The sequence below is a fragment of the Colossoma macropomum genome, unplaced genomic scaffold, assembly GCF_904425465.1.
Source record: "Colossoma macropomum unplaced genomic scaffold, Colossoma_macropomum, whole genome shotgun sequence".
NCBI lineage: Eukaryota > Metazoa > Chordata > Actinopteri > Characiformes > Serrasalmidae > Colossoma > Colossoma macropomum.
Genome location: NW_023494794.1, coordinates 20350863 through 20364840, shown reverse-complemented (window position 1 = coordinate 20364840; position 13978 = coordinate 20350863). Strand labels below are relative to the sequence as shown.

Here is a 13978-nt window from a genome sequence, read left to right as displayed (position 1 = left end):
AGGAAGCAAACTAAGGTAGCTAAGGAGCCAATTTCACCTTGAGCTTGTATGTTAATAGTTGCATACAATGAACAAAAAAAGACAATTAAACTGTTGATTGCAATTACTTGTGTGGCAATTAATTATCAGCTAAAATTTGATGATCATGACAGACCTAATACAGGTTATACCAGGGGTCGGCAACATGCAGCTCTTTTACTGCCCTGTGGCTCCACAGCAGAATTAGATTTTGAGGTAAAAATAAAATAATCCTCCTTTGTAGTAAAATAAAGCTCTGCTGATCGTTCAACACAGTTTTAACAATAAATGGCCTTAAATGCTGGAATGAATAGCATACAACTGCTAATTCACCAACTTTTAACCCTGAAGGTTGGCACGCAGCTAGTAGCTAACAAAAAGGCAAAGAGAAAGATTTAAGACAACATAGTTCATTTGGAGTTGAATGGACTTATTTGCATTTATAAACACTCCAGCTGGTTTCCTGATACTTTTAATCTGCAACGAGAAACTGTCAAACACTAAAGAGTCACGAAGCTGAATTGATCTTCTTGTATAGCTGAATTGATCCACTATAGATTCTGGTACTTTAGGCACCATTTAAGGTGGAATAGAAAAATTCGAACAAGAAGTTGGTGAATGAGAAGCGACTTCAGCCTCATAAAAAGTTGAATTTGGGAAAGACATTTTATAAGAAACTTTTCTACCTTTGCGGAAAAGTTTCCTGCTGGAGATGTGAGAAAAGCGTCTACAGCTGAGCTAAAGCTTAAAGCAGAGCAAAGTAAGTCTTCGTTGTTGTTTATATTATATTTCTTAGCCTATGCTAGTACATTAGCACACACTGAGACATATTTACAGCCAAGATGGTAAAATGGACAAGATGCTTAATAGTTTGTGATATTTTGCGACCATACTTAAAAGAGTACTGTGATATGTCTAGCTGCTGAAACAGTCACAAGTTGTTGTTTAGGAAAATAGAGTACAGTATAAACTGACTGCAAGGAAGACTGATGAGAATTCTTGGATCTGCTCCCCTCATACTGTAATTGTATATACTTGGCTATAACAGACAAAACCTGATTCTAATCCCTTAAGCTGAGTCCATACTTCAATTCCTCACTATCATAATTATAGAACTTCCATATTAGTTTCATAGTAGTAACCAAGTAAGTTTTCAGATTAATAACTGAATAATAAGTTTGCACTTTGGCCAGGATAGGAATCACTGATCAAATGTTCTGTATAATTAAATTACAAAGAAGTCACTGAGAGCCTTTTCATGTGAAATATATCATACTAGAGAAAGTTACAGAGTCAGAATTGTTCACAGTGGTGGTGATAGGAACCAGATGTCTGAAGAGTTTAATGCCTCTAAAAGCTCCCTCACAGAAAGTTATGATATGAAATGGTTATGAATACACTGCCTGGTGTCTGAGACACTGTTTTACGAAGACTTTGGCTTTAATGAAGAGTTTAATGCCTCTAAAAGCTTCATAACACAGGGACACAAGGACACAGTGAGCAGTATGTAAACTAACAACTCTAACTGATCCTCTCTGGGCTTCAAAACGTAGATGCTGTATCAGATAGACGAGTTGGAGCAGCTGATAACACAACGGGTGTTGTGCTGCAGGAACTGAGCCGCCCAGATTAGGCCTTTTGTGGGAGCTGTTTGGAACAGTGGATGTTACAGCTCCCCGAATTCCTGAGCTGTTACCCAGCCCAGAGCACAAGTCACACCACTACAGCATGTGCACTGGAAAAAAAACAGAAATAATTTAAAGTTCCTGAATGTGTGCACTAGTTACACACGAACAGAACATATAACTGTACAATTATTGTCTACAGACAGCAACTGTGGTGATGATATATGTTTTATTCAAGTGCATTTGAATCGGGAAAATTCAAAGCACTGTTTTTTCAGTTTACATCTGCAGTATGAGCTCCAGCATTGAGGACGCGAACGTGTTTACACTTCCCCTCATTATTCATTAAGTAAACCTCAACTTTGTTTTATTTACTCGTAATACACAGCGTCACAATCCAGAAAGCGATGAGACTTCCATCTGAATTTGATATTAAAGTAGTTCCAGGAAAAAGGAAGGCGAGATGAAATTGCAGAGTGAAGAGGCCCACGCCCCCCTTCCCTCAAAGGTCTTGACTTACGTAACACCATTATCTTAACCACAGCTGGGAGTTAACTTGGCAGATGCACTTTCTGAGACTTTGTAAGAACCCAGTTTGTTAAAGCACTGATTTTGCCAGTAAACGTGCCATGAAGACACAAACAAGCCTTCAATGAAATTAACCTCAGATGCTGCCGAACATTATGGCTGGCTTGTATAACAGAACCATTATAGCCTTTTTTAATGATCTTCATGATGTCCTTGACCATTAAAAATAGTCGTGATCATGAGTCACTATGCCCAGTTTGTCCCTATGATGACCCTTGGAGTGAAGGTTTGATGAGAACACTCTGCTGGTGTCTTAAGCCTTTTGGGAGAATAGCTGGGCTTATGGTTTCCTGTGATTATCAGAGTCGTTGTCAAAACAGTCTGCCATAGCACTGGGTTGCCAGGTTGGTTTTGAGATGAAGGGTCAAGCAGGGATATAAAAAGAATGGAGGTCACTTTTGTCAGGCCAAATAGTGACCAAGGGCAGAGGACATGGAGGTGCTAGTTGTCACACAGAGTAGCAAAGGTGGACAGAGAGGCCTAAACCCAAGTAAAGCTCAAGTAAAGGTTCTGTTACTTTAGTGAAGAGGCATTAGTTGAATAGAATGAAAAGTAGCCAAGTAGAAACAACCTGAGTATCAGACCAAAAAATCCCCAAATCTTAAGGTCTTGGAGATTAAGGAATTTGTAAGCAACTTTGGTAACACTTTATTTGGATGGTCCACTGTAGTTGTTTCGTAAATGCTCAGTCTGTCTGTAACATTCAACTAAATTGCCAGTAAATGCAACAAAACTTGAAGTTCAGTGTGAACGATTTTATTAAATCCATCCCTAACCCTAAATCTAACCCCAAGGCAAAATCTACACCTACTCCTAAGCCTAAACCTAACAATGATAATCAACTGATTATCACCAGAAAGTTTGTTAATGATTTAAGTATCTGTAGACCATCTATACAGGACCATCCAAATAAAGTGTGACCACAACTTTAATGTCGTTTGAGCATTCGTGTATTCGTTTTAACTATCTTTTCCTCTGTTTTTCAATACTGTACTGTTCCACAGAACTTCAGTGTAACTTTTAGTACATGCAGCATCTATCAGCATGGAGACTGAAGCTTGTTAAGCTCTATTCTTCTCTTTTTGAATCATTTTGTTCTAAATAATAAAGCTCAAAAGTGAGCAGCAGCAGCAACACAGTCAAAGTGACACAAGGGAATGAAGAGAATTAGGACCTGAAAATAGAATCTGTCAAAACCTGAGCAATAACTGAGTAAAAGTAACTAGTGAATACTCACCTCTGGCAGGTGGCCAGTGAAACTACACATATATTCTAAAGTTCACAAGATCCCACTTAATCCTCAGTCAGTACTTTTTGTGCTTTGGAATGAAACGTGCAGGCCAAGTGTCCTTAAAAGGGCTATTTCAGTGCATCCTTCTACATTTAGCCAGAACTCATGTCGTCCAGCACTGTGACACAGCATGGATCGCTACCACAAAAAGAAAGAAGTAAACACGTAGGGGTTGAAAAACAAGTCCGAGGTGCATTTTACCAAAACAAACTGGTTTGTGATTTCTCCCTGCAGGAAAACACGAGGAGAGGAGGGACGAGCATGGCTTTGTGTCCAGATCCTTCACCAGGAAGTACACGTAAGTACACAGTCAGAGCACTATAATACTACACTACTGTCTGCACTTACACTATGTAGTATAAATAAGCAGGAAAGAGGAAAGAATATCATAGACTATAAAACAGTAACTTTTTGTTCAGCCAAAATGTCTAAAGACAGAAATAACCTAAAATTGAAAATATCTCAAATAGGATACTCAGGGTTAGAATCACATAATGGGTAACACCACTGCCACCTAGGCAAGCACACTATGCTATAGGTATAAGAGTCCTTGGGTAAGACTCCTAACACTGCATTCGCCTACTTCTGTAAAATGGAGATCAAATTGTAAGTCGCTCTGGATAAGAGTGTCGGCCAAATACAGTACATATAAATTACAGAGTTACATCTACACTGTTAAAAATGGCTCATCAACTTAAAAAATGACTTCATGTAGTAACAAGCAACTGAACTGGTTTTATTCAACTCAAATAAACGCACTGATTGAAAGAATCGTTCATTCAAAGTATTTATTTAGGTTGAATAAAACTTGTTAATTTACTTGTTACCACATTTTGCTGAATGCACTGCATTGGATGTATTATGGAAATTATGATAAAATTCAGGTCAAAGAGGGTGTTTTTTTCCCACACAACTCTATGAGGTTTCTGCTATTATAGTTAGTGTTATAAATTGCTATTGTACAAAGCCAAGAACTTAAATTCAGCAAAAATAAAAATAAAAACCAACTAAACTATCAGTATAATTATTAATTATATACAATAAATAAATAAATAAAGAAAGAAAGAAAGAAAGTTATTAAATTAACAGTAATAGTAATGAGACAAAAATGACAGATTTGTTTACAACAACTTCAATTGTGGTATATTTTTCAGTAAATAAGTAAGTTTATTTATTTGTTTGTTTGTTATACACATACATTTCATATAGTGTCCTGGCAATGCAGCTGGCAGAAAATTCAGTTGTGAACCGTGACTATTAGAGCTAGACCTTCAGTCTGGGATACAAATGTTAAAAACAAGGAAAAACACTGCTACGATAACGCTAATCTGTCAGTGCCCATTTTTTGTCCGTTCTATATTAAACGTAGACATCTGAAGCTTGTATAAGACAGCATATATTTTACTTTGTATGTAGCAGTTTTACAGAGACTTTCAGTAAAGAGTCACACAGCTGCTGCTGTTTTTTATTTCTAACAACTGGCTAAAAGGCACTGGTCAGGCTACCACTCATACTCACAGTCACTGACGTATCTAGAACTTCCAGAAGGTCTAGAGTAACATTTTGTCTCACAAAGGTGATTGTAAACTAATGAGTGGTTGATTCCTCTGACAGTTACAAATTATGTTATGGGTTAATCTCACTTGTTAGGCCTTCAGTACAGCTCCTGAAGTCCCAACCAATGGGAGAGCTCGCTTGGACGTATCTACCTAGATAGAAAAGAGAAAAAAAAATCCTGATAGTAAAAAAACAACTGCAAAGTTTTAGTAAACATTGTAATTTTTATAGTTCAGAAAAAGGATAGTTTTTTAAAACTTGACGTGAAATATTTTCTGTGATTCTGACAAAGACTAACTTCATTGCTGCTGTTCTTCAGTCGCCTCGATTTGTACTCATTGAATATTTGGCGTATTTTGATTCCCTGGCCTGTGACTCAATAACGCAGCCTGGCAGCTAAGCCTCTATTCACACCAGCAGAACATTCCAGAAGCCCTTTGCCCCTCTCTCCCCTCCACCAGCACACAGCTCTGTTCTCTATTCTCTCTTATCTGAGTCCCAGGCCTGCAAATCTCCAGAAATGCATAGACAGGTTCACAGCAGAGCAAGACGAGTGAGCCAAGCAGAATATTCCCCCTCTCTCTCCTCCTTTCCTTCGTTTCTCTCTCTTCTGCCTCAGATCATATCCCGTCTGTCTGAGTGGGGCCTTTCCCTCAGCTGCTTCCTTTGTCTTTCTCTCTCTCTCTCTCTCGCTACTCTCTCAGACAAATGCAAGCCCATCGCTGAGCTTTGTCGCCACCAAGAGGAAGCCTCTTTCCTAAGAATTGTGGAGCAGACTGTTCATTGCTATGTGATTTCATTTCAATGGCAAATGGGTACAGTGCCATTAGAGAAGGCCACAGTTACCCTTATTGTTTTCTAACCAAATTATGCCTGACCCCTGCCTAAAGGTGCATCTAATTATGTTGAATAAAATGAGACTCCAGCAGCATCGCTGCAGTTCCATTAGAGCACATCAGCACAATGTTCTATTAGACAGATGAGATCAATACCATCTCCTCAGGCTCAATATTGCCTCATGCAGCATTTCTCATGCCCAGCCCTGAAGCCCTATGGTCCACGCTCAGTTCAGCTCACTGAGGGTTTCACTTTTAGCTGATTGCTCAAATCTGCCCCCCAGTTCCATTCCATTTTCTCACTGACTTCCCCTCCACTTCTGCGTCATACATACAAAACACAAGCGCTATTGGCTAAAGGCAGAGTGCAGCACAGTGTGCTAAGTACATTACTGTCAGCGCTAACAAAGGCATAGTGTAATTCCATTTTAATCATTTCTGGCTCACTCTTTAAAACTCGTGTGAAGGGCCATCGTATCCAGCCTGCTAAAGTATTACAGTTTTCTATTAATATTAGCCTGTTTCACAATGCACTGCACTACAGTGCCCAGCATGCACTGCAACGTAATGTGCTCCGACTCTCCTACCCAACAACAATCTATGCGACAGCAGTTACACCTCTGTTCTACACAACTCTATGCACTTCCACACTAGTCATGTCACCAAAATGCCTTTCAGCTACAGGTCAACCAATATAAACACTTTACATTAGATCAGCAGCTCAGAAACTGAGCCCAAGTCTTAATGAACTTGCAGCAAAAAAAAAAAGGATGCCAGGTGTCTAGTTTAATCAGATAGGTAGATTTAAAAGACTGAGCACCTGGGAACATTTAGATTTTCAATATTTTAAGTGTCCATGTAACATTTCAAGGTCTACTACAAGTGTCTGTATTTTACTGTTGACGTTTTTGCATATTTTGAATAAACAATGGCCAGTTCGGGTTACAGCACAACATTAATTAAAAATGAAATAAAAACATCTTTTTCTCTGGCCCACAGATTTGATGACATTTTTCAATATGGTCCTTTTACTGGTTGAGTTTGACACCTCTGCTTTAAAACAGGGAAATTCTGTTGAAAGTGCAGATTGATTATAACTTTAAATCTAAAACTATAAATCATGAGTAGAAAGTTGTTTTATTATGATTTAAATTTAATGAAAATGTATTGTTATATGAAAAAAAAAAATCCTTACCATTTTTGACATTTGTTGACATCAAACTATTAGAAAAAGTTAGTAGTGTAGGCTCGAGGCTGTTGATACAGAATGTAAATCGAATATCAATGTCCTCACATAGCTCACTATGCAATTAACCATGTAATTTTGTAATTATATTTAAATAGTATAGCAAAACAGTAATGACCCCAACAAAAACAGGCTGTCACCATAGTGGTTTGTGGACTAGATAGCTAACATAACTTTATAACAGCCAAGATCCCCTTACCCAACTAGCAGACTGCTCAGCTATCTGGGTAAGGTTCAAAATGAGTTAGCTAGAAGTGATGTCACTATGCATTGTTATATATAATTCTTCCTCATGAAACTCCATCGATCACAAAGTATACAAAATAATGCTGAATCAATCCACTGCTCAAATATTCACACCCCTACTAGTAATAGCAACTAATTTCAACTAAGTATATTATATTATTATTGAATATTTATACTATTCTCAATTTTATGCCTGTAAAATGTTCCAAAAACTTAGGACAGGGCATGTTTGCCACTGTGTTACATCATCTTTTAATAACGTTCAATAATCATTTGGGAACTGAGGATATCAATAGTCGTAGCTGTGAAAGCGGAATTGGCTTGGCATTGTCTTGCTGAAACAAACATAGGGTGGTCCCTGAAGAAGACGTCATCTAGATGGCAGAATATGTTGCTCCAAAATGCACATGTCCCCCTCAGCACTAATGGTACCTTCACAGATGTGCAAGTCACCCAGTAACACATCCCCAAACCATGATAGACCCTGGCTTTTGTCCTCTGGTAACTATCGGGATGGTCCTTTTTGTCTTTTTATTTTTCATCTGAAAGGTGGACTCGTCAGACCACAGCACACATTTCCACTTTGCTTCAGTTGATTTCAGATCAGCTTTAGCCCAGAGAAGGTTTTGTGAAGTATTCCCAAGCCAATGTGGTTATATTCATTACATCAGTTTTATAATGTAGTGCTGTCTGAAGGTCAGTGGTCATTCAGTGTTGGTTTTCGGAATGTTATTATAATGTTAAAATCTGTTGATGGTGAAAACCCTACATTCCTTTCAATCGTGCATTGAGTAACATTGTTCTTAAACTGTTCGTTCATGCAATTTTTCACAAAGTAGCACAACTCAACCCATCCTTGCTCATAAACAACTTAGGCTTTCACGAATGTTTTTATGCTCAATCATGATAGCATCACTTTATTATTATTATTATTCACTTCACTCTTATTCACTTTATTACGAATCGTTTAATATTCACCTATTTGCATATGGATCACTCAACAAACTTCCCAGTGCTGTCCCAACATTTTGGGAAAGTACTGCAGGCATCAAGTTTGGATTTAGCTTATATTTACAAATAAATTTACAAAGTTGATGAGGTAAAATATTAAAATACAATGTTTTTTTGTGTTGTTTTCAATTAAAAACACAGAAACAAAGGTTCAAACCTGGCACTGGGGTGGTACCCTCAAGGGTACGTCTCAGTACCTTTAGTCAGGAACATAACTGCACCATAATCCATCGAAATGATATTTTCTAAGTTGTACTGACTCCACACACCCCGTCTCGTCTCCAGGCTTTTTATTCTATTGTTCTGTTTTAAAACATTAGGTTATGAAAAGGTACAAATATGTACTTTTCCACTGGGAAAAACGTATTTAAAGTACACAACTGGACTTTAAAATCGCTGTTGTACCTTTGAGGGTACATTTATATTGTTTGTACCTTGTTGAACAAAAAATGTACCTGCACAGAACCTGTATAACAGCTCCTGTATTACACTGGCCTAACAGACCCTTTGTTCTCTTCTTCAGGCTGCCCCCTGGTGCTGATGCGGAGAAGATCATCTCCTCTCTGTCCCCAGAGGGCGTCCTGACCGTGGAGGCGCCCCTGCCCAAACCCGCCATCCAGTCCTCTGAGATCACCATCCCCGTAAACACAAGCGCCAGTAGCGTCGCCAAGAAGCCGGGCGATGCCAAGTGATGGAGTAGAATGAGAAATATCTCAAGCACCACTTTTAGATAGATGAGATGCACACACAAGCAATTTTTCTGTGTTCAGTAGAAAGGTACACATACACTGACGCTTGGACTTGGCTCCTTAAAGGAATACTTCTAATGTCTGTTTGGTGCATTTGTAGCGTATGTTTGATTACCACAGACTTTTCTGTACTTAGAAAAGAACAGAAAAAACACTGGCTTGAAACAGACTTGCAACAGAAGTCAATGGGCAGGTTCTTTAGCCCTCTATTGTGAATGTATTTAGAGCATTTCAGGTTTCTGTTCTCTACAGGAAATTGTGTTGAAGGTCTGGCTGTGATAATCAGTCATATCCTATGGGTTCAGCAGATAGAGATTAGGGTGAAAAACTGAAGTATTCCTTTAAGTATAAGACAGTAGCGAATGCTCTGATATTCTTATGCGTAGCCACTGCATGCTCTAGTCTCCGCCTGTCTAATGCAAGCTCTGGAGGACATTTGCCGAGGTGTATATGGAGGTAGACAGCTATAAAAGAACGTTTTTTTTTACTTACTCCATATGTAGTGGATCAGCTAAGACATGTCTGGTTTGGCTTTTTCAGTTTAGCTTTGGAGCTACAAGACTTATGTAGCTAACAAACACTACAAGTCAATAGTCACCCAAACGTTTTCTGTAAATACATGCCAAAAACTTTGCTCAAACTGTGTCCAGGACTTCGTTAAGATTGCATAGACTTGTCTATGTGGTTTAGGACACAGTATAACCTAATGTGAACTGTGAAAATAATCAAAATTTTCACATAGCAATTTATGTAGCAGGTGAGGAAACAACAGAAGAGGTGAATGTAATTTGTCATAAACCACATTGATAAGTCTCCACGACCTTAATGGAGAGCTGGATGTGGTCTGAGCCTGTTAAGAGAACTTAAGGGGTACGCTTTTACAGAAAAGATTTGGGGGACTATTGATTTCTAGTGTTTGTCAGCAACGGTAGCCACAGTGCTCCAGTGGTACATTAAAAAAGCAATATCTGGACACCAAACATGTCTTGGCTGATCTGGGGTAAGAGGAAAATTGCGTAAAGCCGATTTTTCACTTAAGTATTCCTTTAATTTAGACTTTCTTCTTGCCCATCCCCACAATGCTATCCATTCCCTCATCACACAGTGAACGTATGTGTGATCCTTATCTCTGCTCTTGGTAATGAACTGAATCTGGCTATGTAAATGTATCTGCATCACCATATGTCGGTTCTGTGGTAATCACGTACTTCATCTGAATAATGGAGCATGCACACAGTGCCTTTGCAAAGCAGTGAGCTTGGGGTGTCTCTTTATCTTTGTTTCTCTCACACTGCACACACAAACACATTAGCGATTAGCCAGCGCTACACTGAAACAGCCTTGACACCGCTCACCTCATAAAGAGGTTATTTCCTTCCCTCCACCATATGAAAAGACTACAGCAATTTATTCTCTCCTGGGGTCAATCAAAAATGACTGCTCATTTCACATATAGTCCACTGCTTGAGGAGTTAAGGCCTGTTAGCATCCATGTAAAGCTGTATATGACAGCACAAAATCATTTTGGATCAGACAGTGAAGTCGTCATTGCTTCCAGAAGCTCATCTTAGAGCCTGTTTTTCCGGTTTGTTCTTGCTTATGATGTCCTTTTAGGTAGATTTGTTTAAAGGATAGCAATTTCTTTAATGCTAGCTTTTGTGAGAGCTCTATGAACTTTTCAATAAACTTTTTAACGTCAAACGTTGCAAGTTCATTCATTCTGACTTGTCATTTACATTAGACTACTTTATAATGTGTTATTAGAAACATATATCTTGCATTTCCACTCACAGTCCACTTTATGTGGTCCATCTACCTTATACCTAAACTTGGGTAGTAACAATACCTGTAACCGAAACTGACCACTGGAAAAGGCAGAGAAGATGGCTAAAACAAACTGTGCATCTAATTGTACACCAGCAAAGTGGAGCTACAGGGGGGGTGTTTCTAATAAAGTGGTCAGAATAGTCAATATTTTACAGCACAGTTATTAAGTAAATTAGGATCTGCGCAGTTATATTGTGTAGATGCATCAGTTTCCAGTGTTCCATAGATGTGAATTCAACACCATCCGTAATATATAAACATGCAGAATTTCAGTGACATTATTTAATGTTTTGAACACGATAATATGGATATTAACAGCCAGTCTCTTAAAGGGCCATACAGGGAGGCTAAAGCAAGTGTCTTAATGTAGAAAGGATGAGCAAGAGGGCATATATCTTGCATTTCCACTCACAGTCCACTTTATGTGGTCCATCCACCTTGGAGTTTGACCCTATGGATCATTCTACTGAACTGGTTGATTTTGAGACTTTGGTACACACATACTTCAGAACAATGGGATCTAACTGCTCACCATGTGGCCACACGGGACAGGGATGCAGTCTCACTTCCTGCTCTAAGAGGCAGGGGTGTGGCTAAAATAAGGCTCAACCCACAGACTAAAACTCTTTGTGTTTCAGTAGTGACATGAAAATGTGGGACAGCATGTTTTTCTTTAAAAATTAACCTCTTGATAAATCTAAAATGTTCGACTTCAAAAGGGTTTAGAAAAACATTGAAAAATGCAAAAAAAAAAAACTGTTTTCACAGAGTTTGGGAATTCCACCTCCCAATAGATAGTATACTATAACATGTTTTGTATATATTTAGCTTATTACAATATCTAATGATACCTTTGGTTTAAACAGTTTATAACATAATCCTTATGTGGCATTGTTCAGAAGAAGAGTCAGGTAAGGCCATGATTTCTGTTTAAATGAGAGCTTTCCATTAAAGAAACAGCAAAAAAGCCACTAGCTAATCACCAGAATAGCTGGAAAGATCACCTAAAGCCATGCCATTCTACTCTATGATAAACACGTGACCCAACTAAATAACCCACAATATGGCACACCAACACTAATAACAGCCACTTTTTATGTGGAGTGCTCATCTCCAATGAGCCTCTTCGTACAGCCCTTTCCATGGCCACACCTGCAAACACCTTCCGCAGTGCAGCCAGTGGTGGAACACCACAATATCTGAGCACTTATTGTTTTCTTTTAATAGTTTGTGAGACCACAGTTTGAACTGATTCAGTGAATTGGCCCATATAGGTGTACAGACTGCACCTAAACTTGGGTAGTAACAGTACCTGTAACCGAAACTGACCACTGGCAAAGACCTAGAAGATGGCTGAAACAAACTTTGCATCTAATTGTACACCAGCAAAGTGGAGCTACAGGGGAGGTGTTTCCAGTAAAGTGGTCAGAACACACAACATCGTTATTAAGTAAATTAGGGAGTTATATTGTGCAGAGGCATCAGTAACCAGTGTTCCATAGATCTGGCCTCATACAGGGAGGCTAAAGCAAGTGTCTTAATGTAGAGAGGACGAGCAAGAGGGCATTTATTTAATAAGTAATGGACATTTCAAAGCTTTGAAAATGATTTCCACTGAATTATGCATTGTAGGGAGGAGGCCACACACAAACACATTCTGTATCCTCTTCAGAATGTATACAGAATGCGCACAATCAATTCTTTCACACATTATTTGTGCTTCCATAGAAGTAGAACTTTTATCATTGTATGTAGGCTTGAAAGTAATACCCTGTCATCCTTGTATTGCCATAACAGCTTTGATTACTTAGTTTACTGCTCCCCTGCCTGTTATAAAGGGCTGCACAATTACAGCATCATTCTGAGAAATGATGCAGAGCTATAGTCCCAGACTCAGTCTGACAGCTGGCTTTTCAGAGAGAGAGAGAGAAAGAGAGAGAGAGAGAGAGAGAAAGAGAGAGAGAGAGAGAGAGAGAGAGTGCTTGGAGGACTGTAGGCAGAACAAGAGCGAGCAAACGCACTAAAAGCAAAGTGCTGTCTGAATGGAAGGTGGTACGGCCTACTTTTCTGGGCATTTTACCAAAAACGAATGGCAGCGTAATAGAGTTGTACGGGAGCAGGACAATTTCAGTAGTGGATCGGTTAAAAAAAGACATGAATACATGATCTGAGAGGCTTTGAGTTTTCTATTTTATTTCTGAGAATAGAGGCCTCACTTATGTACTACACTGATACCCTGTCAACCTTATGTAACTGTCAGAATGTACCACAATCTGCTTGGGCATTCTTGTCCACCATACCTATGTGACTGTTCACGATTATTCAGGGTTTAAAGTGAAGGTTTCACAGAATGTAACTCGCTTTTCACATCTGCCACAGTACGACTTTCTAATGACTTATATTAAGCACCTTTCATACGTAACAATGCAGCTCAAAGCGCTTCAAAGAGTCTGGAAATAAAACAAAAACAGTGTAAATAAAAGGGTACAAAAGCATTAAATAGATTTTAAAAAGTAATTATGATTAAAAAAATTGAGCACCTCCAACAAAAATCCCTACATTTTAATTCTACCCTTTTTTGGGTTATCGGTTATTTTGTTTTTTCTATTTTATTTTGTACAACCTTTTACTTTAATAAGTCAAACTATGCTTTATTTACATTTTAGTGACCCCTTTATTGTAAATACAGGGCATCAAACAATAACATGCCGTGATTTTTGCAAAAAAAAGTCATATACGTATATGTGAGGGCTCAAATGATGAAATAAACAAAATAAAGGATAGCTACAAAAACTCTTTATAACTACAAGAAAGTATGTAAGAAAAAAAAGAAAGTGCTAATAAAAGATTAACAGATAGACAGCTGCTGTCCCACAGTGCAATGCATAGTGAAAAGGGAGGGGATGCTCACTGCTGGGAAAATTTGAAAACATGGGCTGTGACCAAAATGGATCCCAACTCTCTCATTAGTACTGTGCTGTGTA

General features: G+C 38.6%; 1 protein-coding gene across 1 annotated transcript in view; it reads left to right on the top strand.

Annotated features, from left to right (window-relative positions):
* Positions 1-10864, top strand: part of hspb1 (heat shock protein, alpha-crystallin-related, 1) — a 12508-nt gene extending 1644 nt beyond the window's left edge. Inside the window, exons 2-3 of the mRNA XM_036580527.1 lie at positions 3757-3820; positions 8942-10864. Coding sequence (XP_036436420.1) covers positions 3757-3820; positions 8942-9110 — 233 coding nt within the window. The 3' untranslated portion in view covers positions 9111-10864. The remainder of the gene's footprint in view (positions 1-3756; positions 3821-8941) is intronic.
* Positions 10865-13978: the final 3114 nt, after the last annotated feature.